Raw genomic sequence first — 22,446 nt, 5'->3', positions numbered from 1 at the left:
ATCGTTTGGGAAAATATCAATATCTAAAACCACCCCTGTATCAAGTGTGAATGTGGTCTATAGTTCTTGAAGTAACCACAGGGTGGCTCAAGTTTCCCCTCCGTTTTCTCCGTACAGACCACGGAGAGCTGATGTAAAAACTTTTTGTTTTTTAAAGAACTTACGAAGCAGAGTGAAGTAATATCACACTTTTTAGCAGCACTGTGTATTCTAAAGAACTCTCATTAATCATTAACTCACAGCCCTATGTGTTATCTTATAGCCAACTACCTCACATAATTTCGTGTTGATTACCCTGGTTCAAGAAACGTTGGGTGTTGACTTGTAATTTAGTGTAAAACCCATTCACATTCTGGAGAATAACAAAACTCCAAATAGACATCCCACTGGGCAAAAACTGGTTGAATCAATGTTTCTATGTTATTTCAACAACAAAAAAATGAAACAATGTGTAAAACTGATTCAATTTGAAAAAAAGTCATCAACGTAAGGGAATTTGTCTTTCACCAAACTTTGAACCTAAATCCAATGACATGGTGAGATGTTTTGTTGTTGAAGTTGAATTCACAGTAGTTGACAACTCCAAATGAAAATCAAAACTAGAAGTTGGACTGACGTCTGTGCCCAGTGTGATGGCAGGATGTTTATAGTATTTTACAGATCATACTTTACTCAGAACTTGTAGAGTGAGTTAGGTGCCATTTATTTTGAGAGTTTGAGTTACAGATGGTATGTCAACTCCTCCCAGTGGAATGCAGGGGAGTGTGGAATACATTACGAATGCCCTGGTACATTCACCACAACACGACAGCTTGTCAAAACACTTCTGATGGAGGCCCTCTAATAACTGATGAGCGCTGTAGTTTAGAGCGCTGTTGTATGTGTTATAAGATTTGTAAGTGCTTAGGGGAAGATTTGGTTTGGGGAGAGAAACTCTGCAAAGAGGGAGAGGTCAAAATGAGGTCGCTACTCCCTTCGCTGACATTACTCACCATCTATTCTATGTTATGGACATATTTGTGCCTGGTAGAGAAAAACAGCCAAATTAACTCACTTTAACAAACGTCAATGAACAGATGCAGGAGTGTTCTGGATAAGAGCGTCTGCTAAATGACTTAAATGTAAATGTAAATGTGTTCCCTTTTGACACCTTGACAGTAAGGTTGATAGCAATCCTATCAGATGAATATAGATCAAGTTAATACAACAAATCTGAACTAATTTGTCTCACTAGCTAGTTTTCCATTCAATTTGTGACAGATTTTCATGCGAATATTCAATAAATTGCATAAAGAAAATATGGACATTTTTCCACTAGTGTAATTCAAAAGGACTTGCAAATAAAAATCAGTGAGCGATGACGTAGGACACACACAATTTTATTTTTTGCTTAAGTTTTCATGTACTAAATAAAAGTCTAAAGTTCAATGTGTTGTCATCGCATTTTCACCTCTACGTTAAATAGCAAATGTGCCTAACCTGCAATGGAGGCTGGTGGGGGGAGCTATGGGAGGACAGGCTCATTGGTCTTGGCACGTTCGCTCTAGCCAACAGCTTGTAGATACAGTGCGGGTAGGCTAGTCTACACGAGGAGATTATTATGGATAGGACCAAGAATATTTATTTTTGTCATATGACAGTCAAGCATCGATCACAAGAATAAGACCCTCAATATTTATTGGAAAGGAGCATCAAGATCACTGTGTACTTTCATCACCCTGTGAAGTTCATCATTTATTTCATCTATTCTAATAAACTGCATGGATTCCCCAGTTGTAGTGGGAGGACCACACACACCATGTCATCGCGTGACTCCAAGGTTACTTCCATACGATGGTTGTTCTATCAATATTTGTGCATAAATGAGTTTCCACCTCCATTTCCCGCATAATACATTTTACAGACACAAAAAGATCCCACCATGTCGAACGAACAAATGATCTGGTCTGCATTTATACAATTGTACTGAAACTTCTTGTTTCCATCACAGCTGTCGTGATTTCATTTTATAAGGTATGACTTTACTCGCATAAAAATTGTCTTATGGAAACGTGGTTAGAGAAAACTTTTTTTAAAGCGGATAGGTCATTTATATCTACTTTAGTTCACCTATTTGACCCTTTTTGGTTCAGCTATTTAATAACTATTACTTTCATATGTTTGTTTGATTTGGGCCACACATAATATGAATGTTTTGCATAGTTACATAGTGTATCTCAGTCTAAACACATTGACAAACCCATTCCAGTTTAGCCCAGGAGGTAAATCAAATCAAATTGTATTAGTCACATGCGCCGAGTACAACAGGTGTAGTAGACCTTACAGTGAAATTCTTACTTACGAGCCCCTAAACGACAGTGCAAAAAATATATAAAGAACGTCAGGGTCATAAAACGTCAGGGTCATGGTGAGTTTCTCTGTGTATAGTTAGTTTGACCTGAGTTAAGACAAAACAGTCCCTGGTCAACTGTCCCTGACAGTTGACACTTTGATTGTGTCTCAAATGCGACCCTATTTCCTATGTAGTGCACTACATGGGGATTAGGCTGCCATTTGGAACATAAACATTGTCTGTCTCAGCAGTGTTAATAATTAGTGATGTGTTCAACCACAACAGCTCTCTGGTCTGGCCCTACACTCAAAGCCGTCAGCATCACATGTCAGGTAGCTGGGTATTCATAGCTCGGTGTTCTTTTGAAACAACAAGATTTAGATTTTTCATTAACACATTCAACCCGAGACAATGTCCTTGTTTTGTGGTTGTCTACAACATTGGACGTTGTGATGAAGCATAATATGTCTGCTTGTGAGGTGCGGACATCTTCTTTCCACACACCCGAGCATGTCTAGAGTTTGAAATGTAGGCTGATTTGATTATTTAGCTGATAAAGGATATCATTGCCAGTGGCAGGATATCAAGCCATTTACAGCATACAGTCATGTTAAAATCACTCACTACACCAACAGACGACAGTCAGAGTTGAGAGCGTTAGTCTCAGGAGGACAAACTCTGAGTGAAACTGACTCATGCATTATCATGACAATGTCTCTTTCTTTGTTGATTCGTCTTCTTTTCTCTTGCAAAGGGTAGAAACATGAGTCTCTAGTTAAAATGCGAAGTTGAAAACCAGTAGTGTTCCGGCCCTCAAATACCTCCTGGTCTAGACAGAGAGGGGTTCCCGGGTCGGGCTCTGAATAGGGTGGTAGGGTGACGGGGCTGCATCTACTGTCTACTTGTGTGTTCAAGGCTGGAGTTAGAGGTGGAGAGAGGGAGGTCTGAGGGAAATGCCTCAGACTGAAGGTCTTCAGAGGAGATGATCATGGACTGGCGAAGAGTCTCCTCATACGTCGGAGGAGGCTGTAGGTACAGAGACATTTTAGGAGATCATATTTACTGTAATAAATAAATATTCTATGTATGAATATATTTATTTTTATTTGACCTTGATCTCAACAGGGATTCCCATTGAGAGCAAGGTCTCTTTTACAAGGGAGCCCTGCAACATCCTTCCACAATTTCATTGATGTAAATAAGAATGTGTTCTCAGTCAACTTACATGGTAAAATAAGGCTTGAATAAATCAATGACAATATTTACATATGCAGTGAACAATACATAATAAAAATAGGTCCAGAACAGAGGAGTGACTGACCTCCGTTTCAGACTGTGTGGGGCTGATACCAAAGCGGTCGGCTATCATAGAGTGAATCTGTCTCTGACGGTCCTTCTTACGGACGCTCTCGTAGGACGGAAGGCGGGGCAGGATCCCATCCAGGTGATAGCTGCTGGGCTTACCGATGATAAACAGCCTCCCTGGAAGCTGCAGACACACACCAAACATGTTGATATGATATCACTTTTTCTATTTTTCAAGAGTTGATCTGATTCGTCAAAAGACCAGTTAGTGGAAAAAGATCAGAATTGGGCTGCCTGTGTAAATGCAGCCTAATTACAAACGGCACTGGGCATCAATAACAATGTGAAAGCAGCTCAGATGGTTTTTAAATAGAGATTATAAAAGGGAGAAGTAAATGAATTGATTAATACCTACATCTCTATGCGTAATAGGGGAGTGTGGGGTAAGTTGAGCCAACCTTGTTTCTAGTAAATCATACACAAAATGTATAATTTCCCCAAATATTTAGGAAGAGGTCATAATTTCATGGAGTTTGTGGAGGAAGTAACCACATGGAAAAAGTGTTTAAGCAAGTTAGGTACAAAAAACAAGCTTCTCTATAAGCTTCAATATGAGGTCCTAAACCTAGCATGAAAGTGCAACCTTGTAGCTGTGTGGGCTAATATAGTTAAAATGTTTGCCTTAGGGTAAATTGAGCCAATGGCCATGTGGTAATTTGAGTCAATAGTTTGAGTCAAATTGAGCAAATTGAAATGTTTTCTTCCCCAGGCATTATCGCTGGGATATGAGGTAACAACAGGGCCTTGCCTGTGTTAAAAGTGTTTAAAAAAAGTATAAAGTGTTTATTAGGTGTTAAGCCTGTGTTAAAACCCTCTTGAGTCCATTTCCCCACGTGGAAATATAATTAGCGTAATAAAAAAAATCCCCATAAAAATCTGTCTGTTAGGCTAGAGATCTCTATTGTGGTTTTGCTCTACAACCCCCACAAGCATCACTAGACTCGTCTGAAGTCGGTACCGCCGATCTGCCAACTTCTGTCTGTAGCGTCCAAACGTTTTGGGCTACACACTAATATGACCCCTCTATGGAAAGGTGACTCTTTCATTACATGTACAGTACATGTGGGTTGTTTTTCTCTAGAACACCAAGAAACGCCTCACAAGACTCGCCTGAAGGTAGCCCAGTACCAGTTTAAAAAATGAATGGAAGTACATACTGTGTGGAAGTAGTTTAGTGCCTAAAAAAGGGGCTAAATATGTGTAAAAACAAATACTTCTCCTGATCTTTATTTAATCTCTCAGATATTGGACATCTGTTTTTCCATATATGAATCTGTTATTCATTTCATTTCTATAGGATAATACCAGTAAGGCCAAATTCAATGTTCCATCAAAAAAAATAAAAAAATACATTTGGGATACCTAAAGGGGTCGTAAAATTCTAAATCAAATAGCTAAATGATCCTTGGTATGGCCACCTTAAAACAATTCCATATGTTAGCTTAGTAGAACCCCACAGGCTTAGACAATAGAGTCTAGAGGGCTAAAATATGATTGTGATTGTGTTGGGGAAATAAAGATAGACACGGTTTTTAAAAAGTAGTGGTAATATTTCATTCAGTACAGAAATGTGTAGGCGGCTTAACTTACCCTGTCCCGTGGCTCAACTTACCCCATACCCTGAGTAAGTTATGATGAAAGATCACTTTCTTTGGACAAGCTATGTTTTCAAAACTGTAAAGTTTACATGTATTCTGATTATTACCAGGTATACACAACATCCTGAAATATATGTAGATATCTTTGTTAGAAAGAATACCATATTTCCCTTGACAGAGTGATGCTGAATGAACAAAATGGCTAAACTTACCCCACTCTCCCCTACTATGTAAAGAGGGAGGCTTTTTTTCACCTGGGATCCAATGTTTCCGTGGGCCATGGCAGCAGTATGTTCATCGTAGGGAGACACCACTAGAGACTGTCTTCTGTTGTACTGGGGTGCAGCATCCTGGGTAGGGAGAGAAGAGGGAAGACTGGTTAAAGTCTGTCTACACTACAGTGGAAAATTGTCTTATATCTTACCAAAGTTTAGTCAGTGTAAAATTAAGTTATTCTATTCTGTTCTATTCTAATATGCTCTATTCTGTTTTATTCTATCTTTACAATTAGTAACGTAGCAGCTACAACAAAGGCATGACAACAGTTCAATACAAATCTCCAATGAATTAACCTCAAGCCAGGTTACTAGGCGGTGATTGAGTAACTTGTCTATAGAGCTATAATTATATTTTCTTCAAGCCCAATAATATACTCCACTAAATTAGAATCAGTCTTGTTAAGGGCTACCAGAGCTGTTCTCCTGATCTGATGCATGTTATGCACAATCAACCATACAATGGAAAATGCCTTTGCCAAATTCTACAGTTAGATCCAACCGTCTCTTTCTTTATCCCTCTGTCTCGGCTCTGACACTCTGTTGCAGTGTCATGGTTCCCTACTGATAACGGTATATGGATTTTAACATGAGACATCATTGTGCGCACACAATCCCCTGGCAGCCTCCATAATATCACAGCATAATTTGTAATATAATCAACTAATACTGGTTTTACAAAGCAACAGTGCTGATATTTTCAATGTTAATATTGAACATGTTTGGCTTGAATGAGTGGAAGGAAAGGAGTGGGAGGCAAACGGGGCTGGAGGATGGCCTTCACTGCAAATGACTAGCATGTGATGCAAAGGAAAAACACACTCATGAAAGGTTCTCAGATGAGTAGCCTATGTGTAACGGATGTGAAATGGCTAGCTAGTTAGCGGTGGTGCGCGCAAATAGCCTTTCAATCGGTGACGTCACTTGCTCTGAGACCTTGAAGTAGTGGTTCCCCTTGCTCTGCAAGGGCCGCGGATTTTGTGGAGCGATGGGTAACGATGCTTCGTGGGTGACTGTTGTTGATGTGTGCAGAGGGTCCCTGGTTCGAGCCCGGGTAGGGGCGAGGGGACGGACGTAAAGTTAAAACTGTTACATATGGTTGAATAAAAAACTGCCGTATATTAACAGAAGAATAACAATGTTTTTGATACAACCAAACAATAGATCAAAGGAGAGTTTATCTGTGGTTGCATTCTCAATAGGGGAGAAAAATATGGATACAAAAAGCAGGGGGTAATAAACTTAACCTTATCAACTGAGCTGTGCACTGCTTGCTCTCTCAGCTCTGTATCATACCAAATACAGAATACAGAGTTGCACAGGGAAATATTATTCACGTAAACCTTTTAAAACAGCCACTGCAGCCACTAGGGTTTGGCTGGGGTAGGCTGTCATTGTAAATAAGAATTTGTTCTTAACTGACTTGCCTAGATAAATTAAATAAATAAATAATCTACTCTACTGTACTGTACACTATAGGACTGTGCTCTACTGTACTGTGATGTACCCTAATCTACTGTACTCTAAAGGACTGTACTGCACTGTACTCTGCTGTACTGTACACTATAGGACTGTGCTCTACTGTACTGTGCTCCAGTTTACTTGAGTTTCTTACAATTGAAGAAAGGGCCCATAGACTCTTGATCTAGTGGTCCTGAGACCACATAAACAAATGTTTTTACTTGTCATATCCCAACTCACTGCGTCTGGATCTTGGGACCAATGTCCTGGCATAAATCTTGGTCTTGGCTCCTGGATAGTGCCTTAGTTTTTGGTTTACAAACCATAGGCATCCCAATTTGAAGAAGACAATGCTGTCTGATCATTGGCTGATCACTCCCAACCCATAGGAATCCCCACCCAGTTGACTACTTTTAAATAGTGGATGCCCACATTGGCAATCTCTATACTAAAACGAGTTATATCCAATGTTCCCTCTAATTTTTTTCGTCAATGAACAAATTTCAGGTCTGCTAAGCGCAAACTTGAACGTTGTGAAAATTCTGTGCAACTTCCGGCACAGTGAACACTGAGGCTGTACCCACTTTAAGTTACAGTTTTAACAGTGGCCAAGTAGGCTACTGTGGCTATTTGTTCATAATGTAGGCCTACCAGTGGCTTACCATCAAAAACAATGGAGAAAATACATCCCATAACATTTTAACATGGAAATAGCTGTTCTATCATTCAGCCAATGTGTGGTGTTCAATGTAGGGCTGCATTCCATGAGACTTTTGAAAAAAAACATGCAGGGCTTGACATTAAGAGGGTGTGAGCAATGCTGAATGGGTGTAGACAAAGAGGAGCTCTTCACTAGATACCAAAACATTCAAAGGCCATTTTCTCAAAAGTGAGTTTACAAGTTGATCAACCTTCAAAGCAGAATTACTTTCCCATTTTTCCTCAAATGCAGTGTATGATATACCATTTTCTAGCTCTGAATCTCTACTTTTATCCAATGTAAAAAACACAATTTCAAATGTTGCTACGTAAGACTGAATCCAGGTGGTGAGTCACATTTGTTCATATCCTTTGCTAGTTAGTGAGTTATTAGCCCAGTTATAGATCATTTGTAGTCAGCAATAGGGGAGTGATTGCTTCCAACAAGAACACAAAACCTGTACATTTCTAGACATCTTTGAAAAGCGAGCCAGGTAAAGAGCTTTTTTTTTGTCTTAAGTGTCTTAAGTGTTGTATTTTGAGACAGACATAATTTGGTATGGAAATGATTATGCGTTTTATTTTGAAAAGTGGTTTCCAGCATCACCTCCTTATCTGAATGAGAAGTTGATAAACAGGTTAAGGGCTCCCTAGTGGTGCAGCGTTCTAAGGCACTGCATTTCAGAACAAGAGGTGTCACTACAGTCCCTGGTTTGAATCCAGGCTGTATCACCTCCGGCTGTGTTTGGGAGTCCCATAGGGTGGCGCACAATTGGCCCAGTGTCATCTGGGTTTGGTTGGTGTAGGCCGTCACTGTAAATAAGAATTAGTTCAATTTCATTACGCTTTTTTGCAGATGTTTACTGACACCGACCATATCCATGGGTGTTTTACACACGTCACGTAATGTGTGCACGTTAGCGACGTGTGCACATGTGTACATATGTTAGCAACGTGTGCACATGTGTACATATGTTAGCAACGTGTGCACATGTGTACATTATATGTACACATGTGCACACGTCGTGCACACGTTAGCTCTCGCTTTGATCTCAAAATAAACGCATCTACTCACGATCGCTCATGCTGTAAAAACAGTCCAGTTCAAAGTGAATGGCACAGATCCACATATGGCAATGGTCTATTTGCATAAAGGCCTACTGCAGCTCTGATTGGTTATGGCGCACCAGTCTGTGTAGAGTACAGGCATGAGTCGTGCCTGTCAATAAAATAAAAGTCTACTCTGCTGTGTTCTGCCTACAACAACATCTCTTGCATAGTTAGTTTTGTTTCAGTATATTGCATTGAAAGTGGCTAATATTGCGTTGATTCGATCCCAATTACCACAGTAAAGGGAAACGTTGGTAGTGTTAACTAACGGGGAAAACTCTAGAAAGTTGAGTGAAGTTCAATCTCGTGCTTCTCTGCGCAGGCTGATATTTCTTCTGCACTGCAATCTGCGGGGGAGCTGCATGTCCACCGAAACGCGCAGTTTAGAGGGAACATTGGTTATTTCCAGCTAGAGTCCTCTATTTATCTCTATGATTGACACTTGTCACCAAAACGCTTGTTATTTTGCCAAAAAAAAGATAGGTAAAGGGATCATTTCCACATCTAACAACATAATTAGCTAGATGCATATTTAATTACATCTACAAGTTTCAGATTCATACAATCAACATGGAACATTTTACAGAGAATAACAGAGATTATATTTCTCTAAATTAAATTTAAAGGTTTTGAAAATCTGGTTAAAAGTCATGCTTTTACTATTTTCTTAATTTGGTACGCTAATAACATTTCTAATCTGTAATAGAAGGTTAATCAAAATGATCACTACTGTACACAGTTCTCCCTTTATTTAAACTTTTCCACTTTGTTTATGTTGTAACAAATTTAGTGGGGTGGTAATGAATTCAGGTAAATATTTCAAATATGCAATAAAAAACAAAGTGTGTGAATAGTATATGTCTACTTGAGATATGTTGGAAGATGTGTGCTGAAAGTTTGGGAGAAATACGATACAAATTTAAATTGATTTCCAACCCCCAATTTGCAGCACGTCTGTAGAATAGCCCGTATACTGCATTACTTTCGACCAGGGCCCATAAGGTCTGGTCTGCTTGCTGCAGAAAAACAAACAGGAATCTCTCTTCACCTGAACTAACTTGTGAATGTTTCATGCTAGAGCACAAAAACAGCAAATGTATAATCACATCATTCTCCTTTATCACATCTCGCTCTTATTGGTTACTGAAATCCATTATTACACATTTATACAAAGTTCCAAAGAGTTTATAGTACTCTATTGTACCTGTGTTCATATTGTTTTGTCTCAGTGTTTACATAATGGTTTATGGATGTTTCTCTAGCCTCGTTTACCAGACTCCTGTTACTGTAATCAGGCTCCCAGCTGGTGAACATGTTGATGATATTGTAGCGATCTTCGCTATATGATCCACGTTACATTCCCACCAAGTGGGTTAACCCTATTGGTTGCGATGCGGAGGGTGTTTGCCTTTCACGCCAGAGACCCGGGTTTGTAATGATAATGAGCTCCCTGGTAAGGCCTGACCTTGCAGCCTTAAAATAAGGGGTTATAGCACATGTATAATACCGCTATAGCCACTTGTAAATGACCTTAGTGATGAGATTAGGGTAAACACTATAGATGTTTATATCACATTTGTAAGGTGTTTATGTCCTTACTGTACATGGGTCTTTATGTGTACAATATACACTAGGCGTTTATAACACGTCTCCCTGTTAATTACACATGTATAACATGCATAGCCTTCCTGTATAGTGTTGGATGACCCTGCATCAGAGAGGGTATTAATATACATTAGGCGTTTATAATATGTTATCCCTGTTTATAACAATAATATAGAAATGAGCTTTTATCCAAAGCAACTTATAGACTCATAGTCATGCTGCATACATTTTTGCGTATGGGTGGTCCCGGGATTCGAAACGACTATCCTAGAATTGCAAGTGCCATGTCCTACCAACCGAGCTACTTATATCCTTACTGTACAGTGCTGGTTGGCCTGGTAGTTCGACACCCTGCAGCAGAAAGGGTCTTTCCTGTACAAGACCACCAGGAGCATGAGAATCACTACGAAGAACACCAGGCAGGACACTACAGAAATGAGGCAACAAGAACACAGACGTGACTAAGAAGCTTTATAAAACATATCTGGCATTAATGTAAACATATAGGTTATACATGATTCCTTTTAAATGTGTATTTATAAACACATGCAAAACATACATAACCTAAACGATCAACAGTTAGCCAGTCCTGGATCAGAGCAACAGGTTTATGTAGACTGAATATATATGTTCGTGGTTTAGCAGCAGTCTACTTAAGTTTTTGTGTTGACTGCCATCACTCACCGGAGGCCACGATGACCGTTAGCTGATCCGCTGTCAGCGCAGTTGGGACAGTTGTAGACGCAGATGAAGACATCTTGAACGAAAATCAATCAGCATGTAAACGTATTGCCGCTATGTAAACGGCCCACATAAAAATGTTGGCTTTCATTTACATGATATTAGGCTACTCCTGTCCAAACCAAGAAGATTAAAATAAATCGATTAGCTTCCTCTTCATTCGAGGACAGAGCCCCATACTGTTGTTAAATCCAGTTAAACTGCAGGATTCTGCCACCTATCTTGCTGCTTCGATTCACCCTGGTCTCATAGACTAGACGTAACATAGTAAACTTAAATCAGGATACTCAAATTAGTACGATAAACTTTAAAAAATATATTTTATTTTACGTGAGTAAAATTTGAGTCATTTAGCAGACGCTCTTATCCAGAGTGACTTACAATTAGTGTATTCATTTTAAGATAGCTAGGCGAGACAACAACCCATCACAATCGTATCAAGTACATTTCCCTCAACAAAGTATTTATCAGCAAAGTCAGTGCTAGTGGGAAAAGATAGGTGTTAATTATATTATAATTTTTTACAACATTAATTTTTCTGGGGGGGGGGGGGGGGTATGGTCACATGAGACAGAAGGTTATTTAAAGGGATAGTTTACCCAAATTCCAAAATTACATGTTTTTAAAAAAAAGCAGTCTATGGACCAGGTATGACAGCAACCCGTCATTGTAAATACGAATTTGTTCTTAAAAACTTCTTATGGTTGCAATCCCGTTAACTGGATCGATACGGATCGATATGACAACAGCCAGTGAAAGTGCAGGGCGCCAAACATACATGTCTCATACCATTTTAAAGGTAATCTTGTTGTTAATCCCACCAAAGTGTCCGATTTCAAATAGGCTTTTCAGCGAAAGCACCACAAACGATTATGTTAGGTCACCACCAACTCAAAGAAAAATTCTGCCATTTTTCCAGCCAAAGAGAGGAGTCACAAAAAGCACAAATAGAGATAAAATGAATCACTAACCTATGATGATCTTCATCAGATGACACTCATAGGACTTCATATTACACAATACATATATGTCTTGTTCGATAAAGTTCATATTTATATCCAAAAACCTCTGTTTACATTGGCGCCATGTTCAGAAATGCCTCCAAAATATCCGGAGAAATTGCAGAGAGCCACGTCAAATAACAGAAATACTCATCATAAACTTTGATGAAAGATACATGTTTTACATAGAATTAAAGATACACTTGTTCTTAATGCAACCGCTGTGTCAGATTTCAAAAAGCTTTACGGCAAAATACAATATTCAATCATCTGAAAACAGCGTTCAGCCACAAAAGCAAGCCATACAGTTACCCGCCCAAATAGTGCAGTCAACAAAACTCATAAAAAGCATTATAAATCTTCACTTACCTTTGCTGATCTTCATCGGAATGCGCTCCCAGGACTCCCACTTCCACAAGAAATTTTCGTTTTTTTCGGTAATGTCCATCATTTATGTCCAAATAGCTATTTTTGTTGTGTGTTTGGTATACAAATCCAACGTCAGGGAAGCGCGTTCACTAAAACCTGACGAAATGTCCAAAAGTTCCGTAACAGTCGATAGAAACATGTCAAACGATGTATTGAATCAATCTTTAGAATGTTTTTAACATAAATCTTGAATAACGTTCCAACCGGAGAATTACATTGACTTCAGATGAGCGATGGAATGGAGCTCCCTCTCATGTGAACGCGCATGGTCAAAGAATGGTCACCTCATGGTAGACCTCACTAATTATCCTCTCATCCGGCCCCCCTTCACAGTAGAGTCATCAGACAAAGTTCTACAGACTGTTGACATCTAGAGGAAGCCGTAGGAAGTGAAAACTCATCCATATCTCGCTGTGATTTCAATGGGAGCTTGGTTAAAAATCTACCAGCCTCAGAATTTCCACTTCCTGTTTGGATTTCTTCTGGCTTTTGCCTGCCATATGAGTTCTGTTATACTCACATACATAATTCAAACAGTTTTAGAAACTTCAGAGTGTTTTCTATCCAATACTAATAATAATATGCATATATTAGCAACTATGACTGAGGAGCAGGCCGTTTACTCTGGGAACCTCTGTGCACCTTTCATCCAAGCTACTCAATACTGCCCCTGCAGCCATAAGAAGTTAACTGACTTGCCTAGTTAAATAAAGGTTAAATAAAAATAAAGTAAATTAATACAAAACGTTACATTACATCTCTGGAGTTACGTTTACTATGTTACGTCTACCACTCAGTCCAGGCTGTTCGATTCTACTGCAAGGTTGTTCTTTCCGAATGCCAGAGCGCGCCTAATGAGAGAGAGTGTGCTGGGCAGCGTGTGCTCTGTGCTCTCCACAACAAAATACTACCTCAGAAACCTTTGCTAAAAAAATATGTGTTTGGCTATGTTACAGACCTTCCCCGTCTGTAATTTAAGATTTTTTTACTGAAGATAAAAACTTTTCCAGGTTGTGAATGAGGCGCAGCCTACTGGACACACATGAGATATTTTGGAAATTACACTATATACAGAAGTATGTGGACACCCCTTAAAATTAGTTGCTGACGGGTGTATAAAATTGAGCACACAGCCATGCAATCTCCATAGACCAACAACATGTCCCTGCTGCTATGCAGAATATCAGAAAGAGAATAGGGCCAAGGAGGTCAGAAGAGAACATTGTTTCCATAGGTGAATGTGCATCTAATATGAACCATGTGAAGGGATGGTGTGAGTAATGGGGAACCAATCACGTGTCTCCACAATGTCTGTGCGTCAGTCACCCCTTCCTTGGGCCTTGGGGGAGATTGTCCTCTCCCCATGATCCCTTTTTTTTTTAGCAAGGTGGAGACTAAGTAACGAAATATGTCCTTTTGTGTTCTTAGTGCTGTACAAAACAACATGTTCTTTATACTGGAGGCCAAGTGCTGGCACAGGATGTGTGGGGTTGACGTTTGGAACCATTGTACGTCATCTCTGAGGTTACAGAGGACACAGGGAATACAGGGGATACAGAGGACACAGAGGGTACAGGGAATACAGAGAACTCAGGAGATACAGAGGACACCGTGAATACAGAGATAACAGGAGATACAGAGAACTCAGGAGATACAGAGAACTCAGGAGATACAGAGGACACAGGGAATACAGAGAACACAGGGAATACAGAGAACACAGGGAATACAGAGGACACGGGGAATACAGAGGACACAGGGATACAGAGAACACAGGGAATACAGAGAACACAGGGAATACAGAGGACACAGGGGATACAGAGGACACAGGGAATACAGAGAACTCAGGAGATACAGAGGACACAGGGAATACAGAGGACACAGGGAATACAGAGGACACAGGGGATACAGAGGACACAGGGGATACAGAGGACACATGGAATACAGAGGACACAGGGGATACAGGGAATACAGAGGACACAGGGGATACAGAGGACACAGGGAATACATAGGACAGAGGGGATACATAGGACACAGGGAATACAGAGGACACAGGGGATACAGAGGACACGGGGAATACAGAGGACACAGGGGATACAGAGGACACGGGGAATACAGAGGACACAGGGAATACAGAGGACACAGGGAATACAGAGGACACGGGGATACAGAGGACACAGGGAATACAGAGAACACAGGGGATACAGAGGACACAGGGGGATACAGGGTTCAGGGGACACAGAGAACACAGGGAATACAGAGGACACAGGGGAATACAGGGGACACAGGGAATACAGAGGACACAGGGAATACAGAGGACACAGGGACCACAGGGGGATACAGGGTTCAGGGGACACAGAGAACACAGAGGACACAGGGAACACAGGGGGATACAGGGTTCAGGGGACACAGAGAACACAGAGGACACAGGGAACACAGGGGAATACAGGGTTCAGGGGACACAGAGAACACAGAGGACACAGGGAATACAGCATTTCCGACAGTTAAATGCAACAACAAAACATCATTTATTAAAAACATTGATATATTGATATCGTTTTTGAACGTGATAGCTGTACCTTTAGTTTATGGTTGACACAGCTTGTTTGCCATCAGCCAATCGCCGTTCTCAACGAGTTCAAAGCACATGAACACACACAACTCGTTCCTCCCGGTTTACAAGTAGCATTGTGAGAGTTTCCCACTTGTTATGAATGCAGCCTTAGTTGTGGTCCCGTGACCTCCCTTCTTGTCCTCTGATTGTCTGTTTCTCCCTCTGCACACAAATTACTTAATAAATGTATGTGTCCAAGCACTCGTGTATATGCTTGTTCACCCTACCTCACACAAACACTTGGACACATACATTTAAGTCATTTGTCAGACACTCTTATCCAGAGCGACTTACAGTACTGAGTGTATACATTCTTGTACTCGTCCCCCGTGGGAATCGAACCCACAACCCTAGCGTTGCAACTCTCTGATGCTGGTTATTCCTTCCAGTTAGTGAACAAAAACAAGACGTTCAGATAGTACAAGTGCATTGTGTTGATCTGCGTTGACACTGAGATATTTGGCCTACTTGGATATTTGGCCTTTCTCCTCTCTCCAATGGTGTGAATCTCTCTTTCCCCTGCAGGCAGACATGGACAGTGAGTGATCAGGAGAGACGAAGGAGACACGCTGGCCAGGGTGAGCAGCACAGTCCATTCTGAACTTAACCATGCTTTGATGTGAAGAACAGATAGGGAACATTTACGTTTTACGCACATATCTAGATACTCATCTCAAGTTAGGATTCAGCACATTCTAAATTGACTGTCCAATCCTTACCCAAGTTAAATGGTAAGCATTCTGTTGTCCTCTCCTGTGTTTCTCTCCAATTGGTATTCTGTTCCTTTCATGACCTAGCAAAACTGAAATCTACTTGAAGGTAACTGAAACCTGCTTTAGGCCTCCCGAGTGGCACTGTATCTCAGTGCTAGAGACATCACTACAGACACCCTGGTTCGATTCCAGGCTGTATCACAACCGGCTGTGATTGAGAGTCCCAAAGGGTGGCGCACAATTGGCCCAGTGTCGTCTGGGTTTGGCTGGTGTAGGCCATCATTGTAAAAAATAATTAGTTCTTAAGTGACTTGCCTAGTTAAATAAAAAAAAATAAAAAACAGCTGTTGCCCCTAGTGCCTGGTTTCCATGTCATCTCCTATGTCAAGTACTGATTTGTATCAGGGGTGACCTGGCTGCCCATCTACGGCCTACACAGCAAGGACCTGATTAGCAGTTCAGCTTTGGAGACTTGTGTGAGAATTGGCTTTTTGAGGTTTTTGTAGTTATCTTTTACAAGTACAGAAATTCCATAGAGATGTTTTCCCCCTTTCACAAGGGAGACCTGTCTCAAGATTAATTTCCAAATCTAGGCCAAATACACTGTGTCAAAATAAAATTGTATCACATTTTGAGTCATGACTACAATGCAGTGTGATGTATGTGTCACAACGTTGAAAAGGACAGCTTCAAGGTCTTATTTTCTTAGGCTTGATTTTCTCCACATAAGTTGCAAATCAAAGTTCTAGCATGTTCTCAGTTCACATTCTTACTTCAGTGTTGTCATTTGTTATTTTACTTTAAGCTCATGTTCTTTTACTTTTAGCTTTAAAAATCATGCTGGTTAAAACCAGAGACATACAAACGAAACAAAACAAAAAGGGTCACAGGAAGTGATGCAACCCAGGAGGCAGGTGCCCATTTTCTCAAGATCTCCATTTCAGCTTGACCAAACTCGATAAGACATGTGATCTCACCAAACAAAGCCATAACACCTTCTGGCACAACCTGGGATCCACCATGTCCCCAGACTGCATTCACTTGTAGTGGGTGGCTGTCTGCAAAAAAAAAAAGGGGGTTTAAGTTTTCATAATTTTGCTGCTGAAGTTATTTCCAGTTGCCCATTTGAATATGAACTTGTGTATTTTATTCAGAATATAATATGTTATTTACCAAGTCAGTTTATTGTGAGAATGCCAAATGTTGTAGTGACTTATGCTGCATAAAAAGTATAATTTATAACACGTCTTGTACTTTTCTGTCTCTTCACTGTGAATAGTGTGTGTGAGAGAAACAGATAGTGAGAGAGAGCAAGAGAGAGAGAGTTCATAGTTGGTACACACCACCAGAGGGCCTTGTCTTATCATTTATGTTCTGTAATTCGCTGGAAGGCTGAAGACACCTTTCATCATGGTCAAAAGTAAAACAATGAATGTAATGTTATTATATTGAGAAGTGTGTTACATTGAACATTGAACTACATTGATTTTATTGTGTGCCTATTTTTTACCAAGAATGTTTTTTATTATTTCAGTTTGGATAAAATCAAACGTGTCTTCTAACATTTGTCTATGGATGAGGATTCATGAAGAAGCTTTGCATCATAGAATTAGAAATTAGAATACAAGAATGAACACAAACCTTGTTGTGATGTTTGTGACTAGAGGGAGTAGCTTACAGCTACGACCGGAAGTGACTTTTCAAAGCAGGTTAGGAGATCATTTTAGCTAACCCTTTTCCTAACCTTAACTTAAATCTCCTAACATGCCATGTTAATTATCCTAGCCTGCTGTGTAAATTTTCCTAACCTCCTACAAAAACGTAACTTCGGGTCATAGCTGTAGCCTACTACCTCTAGGGGTCAGTAGCATCCCACCCTGCATCCCACTGCTGGCTTGCCTCTGAAGATAAGCAGGGTTGGTCCCTGGATGGGAAACCAGATGCTGCTAGAAGTGGTGTTGGAGGGCCAGTAGGAGACACTCTTTCCTCTGGTCTAAAAAAATATCCAAATGCCCCAGGGCAATGATTGGGGAAATTGCCCTGCGTAGGGTGCTGTCTTTCAGATGGGATGTTAAATGGGTGTCCTGACTCTCTGTGGTTATTAAAGATCCCATGGCACTTATCGTAAGAGTAGGGGTGTTAACCCTGGTGTCCTGCCTAAATTGTCAATCTGGCTGTCATACCATCATGTCCACGTAATCATCGCCAGTTTCCAAATGGCTCATTCATCACCCCTCCTCTCCCCTGTAACTATTCTCCAGGTTGTTGTTGTAAATGAGAATGTGTTCTCAGTCAACTTACCTGGTAAAATAAATAGTCAGAACCTCTTCTGATGGTATAAAGGTTAGGGAGTTGGTCAACCATGGTGTGCCAGTGCGGTGATAAGACATTGTGTAAAATAATGACTTTGAAGAATTGATCTGCACTGTATGTTTGTTAGCTAGCTAGTCAGTTTTAGACAAATGATTACATATATTTTTCAGATTACCTGCCAATATTTAAACATTCAAACAATGTAGTACATCCACAGCTATAAACTGGCTGAAATCAGTTGATGATTAATTGATAAGGCCTGAGAAGCTGGTGTTTGGAGGATATATTGGCACGTGTGTTGTTAGGCCTGTGCCAATATATCCTCCAAACACTGGCTTCGAGGGCATTATCACTTCTATACAATGGATTACCAACATATTCAAATAATGATTGACATATTTTCATAAAAAATGTTATTTTGGTGAATTTATTCATACTATTTCATCCTTCCACAATATATAATCCCGACACAAATCTAGGGTTGCTACCCAACCCGGCTGGTTGTTTGTTCTATCGGTTCGGTTGCTATAGACGCAACCCAGTCGTTCAGTCTTTTTGTTCTGTATCTGTGGAAGTAATTCGTTCCAAATGTTCCATTGCCATACTGGCTGGCAACGTTCTTATCCCTTGCTTGCTAGCTAGCCAACTACAACTAACTTACAGTCACCTCAAAGAGTGCAGACAGAATAACAACAAAGTAGGTGCATTTGCATTTGTTTAAGCTGTTTTCTAGTGACATTTCTTTGGATACATCCATAACAAATAGCTAATGAGGCGCGATTTTGCCTGTCATAGAAAATGTGCTCACTCATCAGGACAATTTTGTTCAGAGGAGTTAGCCAACAACACAGCTAACACAATCAATTCAAACTGAAGCTGCAAAGACTGCAAACTTGCTGCACTTCATTTCGTTTGACCTTTTTTCAATTGACAATTCTTTGTATTTTTCCATAAAAATGATGCCAGCTGATTCATGATTTAGACTAGCTGAGAAACGCTGCCTGCCTGTCTGTCTCGTTCCGACACGTTCATTACTATGGGACAGCTGGAGATCTCATTTGAATACTGAAACAATGTTGCAAATGTCGGAGAGACAGACAGCAATGTTTAAACAAATCTCTGCTGTTGAAAACTAAATGTTAGTCTAAAAGAAATATGAGATATTGTCTAAATGCTTTTTATAGTGGAGATCAAGTTTATAAATTGCCTGGCTGGGCTGATGAGACAGTGGATTGCGCAGTCAGATGGAGCAGAGTAAATAGGCATTTTAACACCATTGATTTAACCATTGGTAACTTGTGGAATAGACACCGGCTGGAATGTGGTTTAACCAATCAGCATTCAGGATTAGACCCAGCCGTTTTATTATAAGACTTAAACAAGTTGTATATGCAACAACAACTAATATTGTGTCATATAAAAAATAAAAATAAATATATATATATACATATTTTAGAGGCTATTTATACAGTATACAACCTCCATAAACTGTATTTATAATTAGGCTTACATGACAATATTTTGACAATAATTCTATTACACAATTTCTGATATATCACATGCATTAAAATCAGGATAATGCCTCTACTGCTATTCATTCCAATTAGACTGGTTTGGATTTCTCCCTGACCAATATGGCTGCAATTTCCTTCCCAACCTGGATCTTAAATGATTTGTGACATAGCCCTTCTAGTAATTTAATAGGATCTCTATGCTTTGAATTCACATAAATAGCCTAGCTATAAACCCATTTTCCATTAAAAAAATATTTACATGCTAGAACTGATACACATAAGAAATAATGGCGACAAACGCACTGGAAAAGCATTTAAATTGACTTCAGGCGCACTAGAGCGCATTAGATAAATTCCTTGGTAGAGGTGGTTTTATATTAAGCTAACATATAGAATTGTTTTAAGATGGCCATTCTACGGATCATTTAGCTATTTGACTTTGAATATGAGGACCCCTCATATATATACACTATCGTTCAAAAGTTTGGAGCCACTTAGCTTTTGCATAATTGCAAAAAGGGTTTTCTAATGATTAATTAGCCTTTTAAAATGATAAACTTGGATTAGCTAACACAACGTAACAATGTCCTTGTTTTTTGAAAGAAAAGCAAATTTTTTGTCCATTAAAAAAACATCAAATTGATCAGAAATACAGTGTAGACATTGTTAGTTGTAAATTACTATTGTAGCTAGAAACGGCTGATGTTTAATGGAATATCTACATAGGCGTACAGAGGCCCATTATCAGCAACCATCACTCCTGTGTTCCAATGGGACATTGTGTTAGCTAATCCAAATTTATAATTTTAAAAGGCTAATTAATCATTAGAAAACCCTTTTGCAATTATGTCAGCACAGCTGAAAACTTGTCCTGTTTAAAGAAGCAATAAAACAGGCCTTCTTTAGACTAGTTCAGTATCTGGAGCATCAGCATTTGTGGGTTCGATTACAGGCTCAAAATGGCCAGAAACAAAGAACTTTCTTCTGAAACTCGTCAGTCTATTCTTGTTCTGAGAAATGAAGGCTATTCCATGCGAGAAATTGCCAAGAAACTGAAGATCTCGTACAATGCTGTGTACTACTCCCTTCACAGAACAGCGCAAACTGGCTCTAACCAGAACAGAAAGAGGAGTGGGAGGCCCCGGTGCACAACTGAGCAAGAGGACAAGAACATTAGAGTGTCTATTTTGAGAAACAGACACCTAACAATTCCTCAATTGGCAGCTTTATTAAATAGTACCCGCAAAACACCAATCTCAACGTCATCGGTGAAGAGGCGACTCTGGGATGCTGGTCTTCAAGCCACGTACAAGGTTGTGTGTATATATACACTGCTCAAAAAAATAAAGGGAACACTTAAACAACACAATGTAACTCCAAGTCAATCACACTTCTGTGAAATCAAACTGTCCACTTAGGAAGCAACACTGATTGACAATAAATTTCACATGCTGTTGTGCTAATGGAATAGACAAAAGGTGGAAATTATAGGCAATTAGCAAGACACCCCCAATAAAGGAGTGATTCTGCAGGTGGTGACCACAGACCACTTCTCAGTTCCTATGCTTCCTGGCTGATGTTTTGGTCACTTTTGAATGCTGGCGGTGCTCTCACTCTAGTGGTAGCATGAGACGGAGTCTACAACCCACACAAGTGGCTCAGGTAGTGCAGCTCATCCAGGATGGCACATCAATGCAAGCTGTGACAAGAAGGTTTGCTGTGTCTGTCAGCGTAGTGTCCAGAGCATGGAGGCGCTACCAGGAGACAGGCCAGTACATCAGGAGACGTGGAGGAGGCCGTAGGAGGGCAACAACCCAGCAGCAGGACCGCTACCTCCGCCTTTGTGCAAGGAGGAGCACTGCCAGAGCACTGCAAAATGACCTCCAGCAGGCCACAAATGTGCATTTGTGGCCTGCTGGAGGTCATTTTGCAGTACTGGCCTGTCTCCTTGTAGCGCCTCCATGCTCTGGACACTACGCTGACAGACACAGCAAACCTTCTTGCCACACCTCGCATTGATGTGCCATCCTGGATGAGCTGCACTACCTGAGCCACTTGTGTGGGTTGTAGACTCCGTCTACAAATATTGATTTTACTGCTATAGCCCAAATAAACGCATTGCATAACACATTCATCAATTGCAAAACAGACCGTCAAAAAATAAATCATAAGGGGCAAGTTTTCAAGTGTCAGGTAGCAGAGCTCTACACTGGAGTCATTGCAAATCAAATTGTGCCACTTGTACCCTACCTTGAGCTGCCGCAAACAGATATTTAAATAGCCTATAACTTCAATTTAGGCTATTGCTATTGTAGCCTTGTGTTATCATGCAATTAATGACCATGTTTAAATGAAATTGGAAGCAATTGTGGTCATGGTCACAGCTCTATCGCAATTGCCGATCAGAATACATTAGATTGATGGTAACAGTAGTCATATTAGGCTACATGTAAACAAAAACAAAACATTGGCTGTTGTTGACAAACATATTCAGTTCATATCCATGGCATATTAATAACATTTGATTGAAATGACGACCCCGTCCTTAGTAGCCAATTCCAGCATTAGCCTAGGTTCAACAGGCGATTGGGCAACACGAGCACTCTTAGCTCTAAAGCGCATCGCTATTCATGATGAATAAATGAGTCTGTCAATTTGAACTAAGCAAGATGCTAACGC

The 22,446-nt window shown here is 40.2% G+C and overlaps 1 protein-coding gene across 2 annotated transcripts; it reads right to left on the bottom strand.

The window, feature by feature from the left end:
- Positions 1–696: 696 nt before the first annotated feature.
- On the bottom strand, positions 697–11,703 carry LOC129828650 (uncharacterized). Of its 2 annotated transcripts, none has more exons than XM_055889748.1 (5): positions 11,130–11,703; positions 10,763–10,872; positions 5,508–5,645; positions 3,654–3,821; positions 697–3,358 (listed from the first exon to the last, which is right to left on the bottom strand). In XM_055889748.1, exons 1-5 carry the CDS (start codon positions 11,200–11,202, stop codon positions 3,224–3,226), a joined length of 624 nt encoding a protein of 207 aa, XP_055745723.1. In that variant the 5' UTR covers positions 11,203–11,703; the 3' UTR covers positions 697–3,223. The 2 variants fall into 2 exon arrangements, with proteins under 2 accessions (XP_055745723.1, XP_055745724.1); XM_055889749.1 differs by having other exon boundaries at positions 5,550–5,645; positions 11,130–11,696.
- Between the last annotated feature and the right edge of the window lie 10,743 nt (positions 11,704–22,446).

This window comes from Salvelinus fontinalis, chromosome 30 (genome assembly GCF_029448725.1).
Source record: "Salvelinus fontinalis isolate EN_2023a chromosome 30, ASM2944872v1, whole genome shotgun sequence".
NCBI classification, from domain to species: Eukaryota; Metazoa; Chordata; class Actinopteri; order Salmoniformes; family Salmonidae; genus Salvelinus; species Salvelinus fontinalis.
This window is presented reverse-complemented; position numbering and strand designations above follow the sequence as displayed.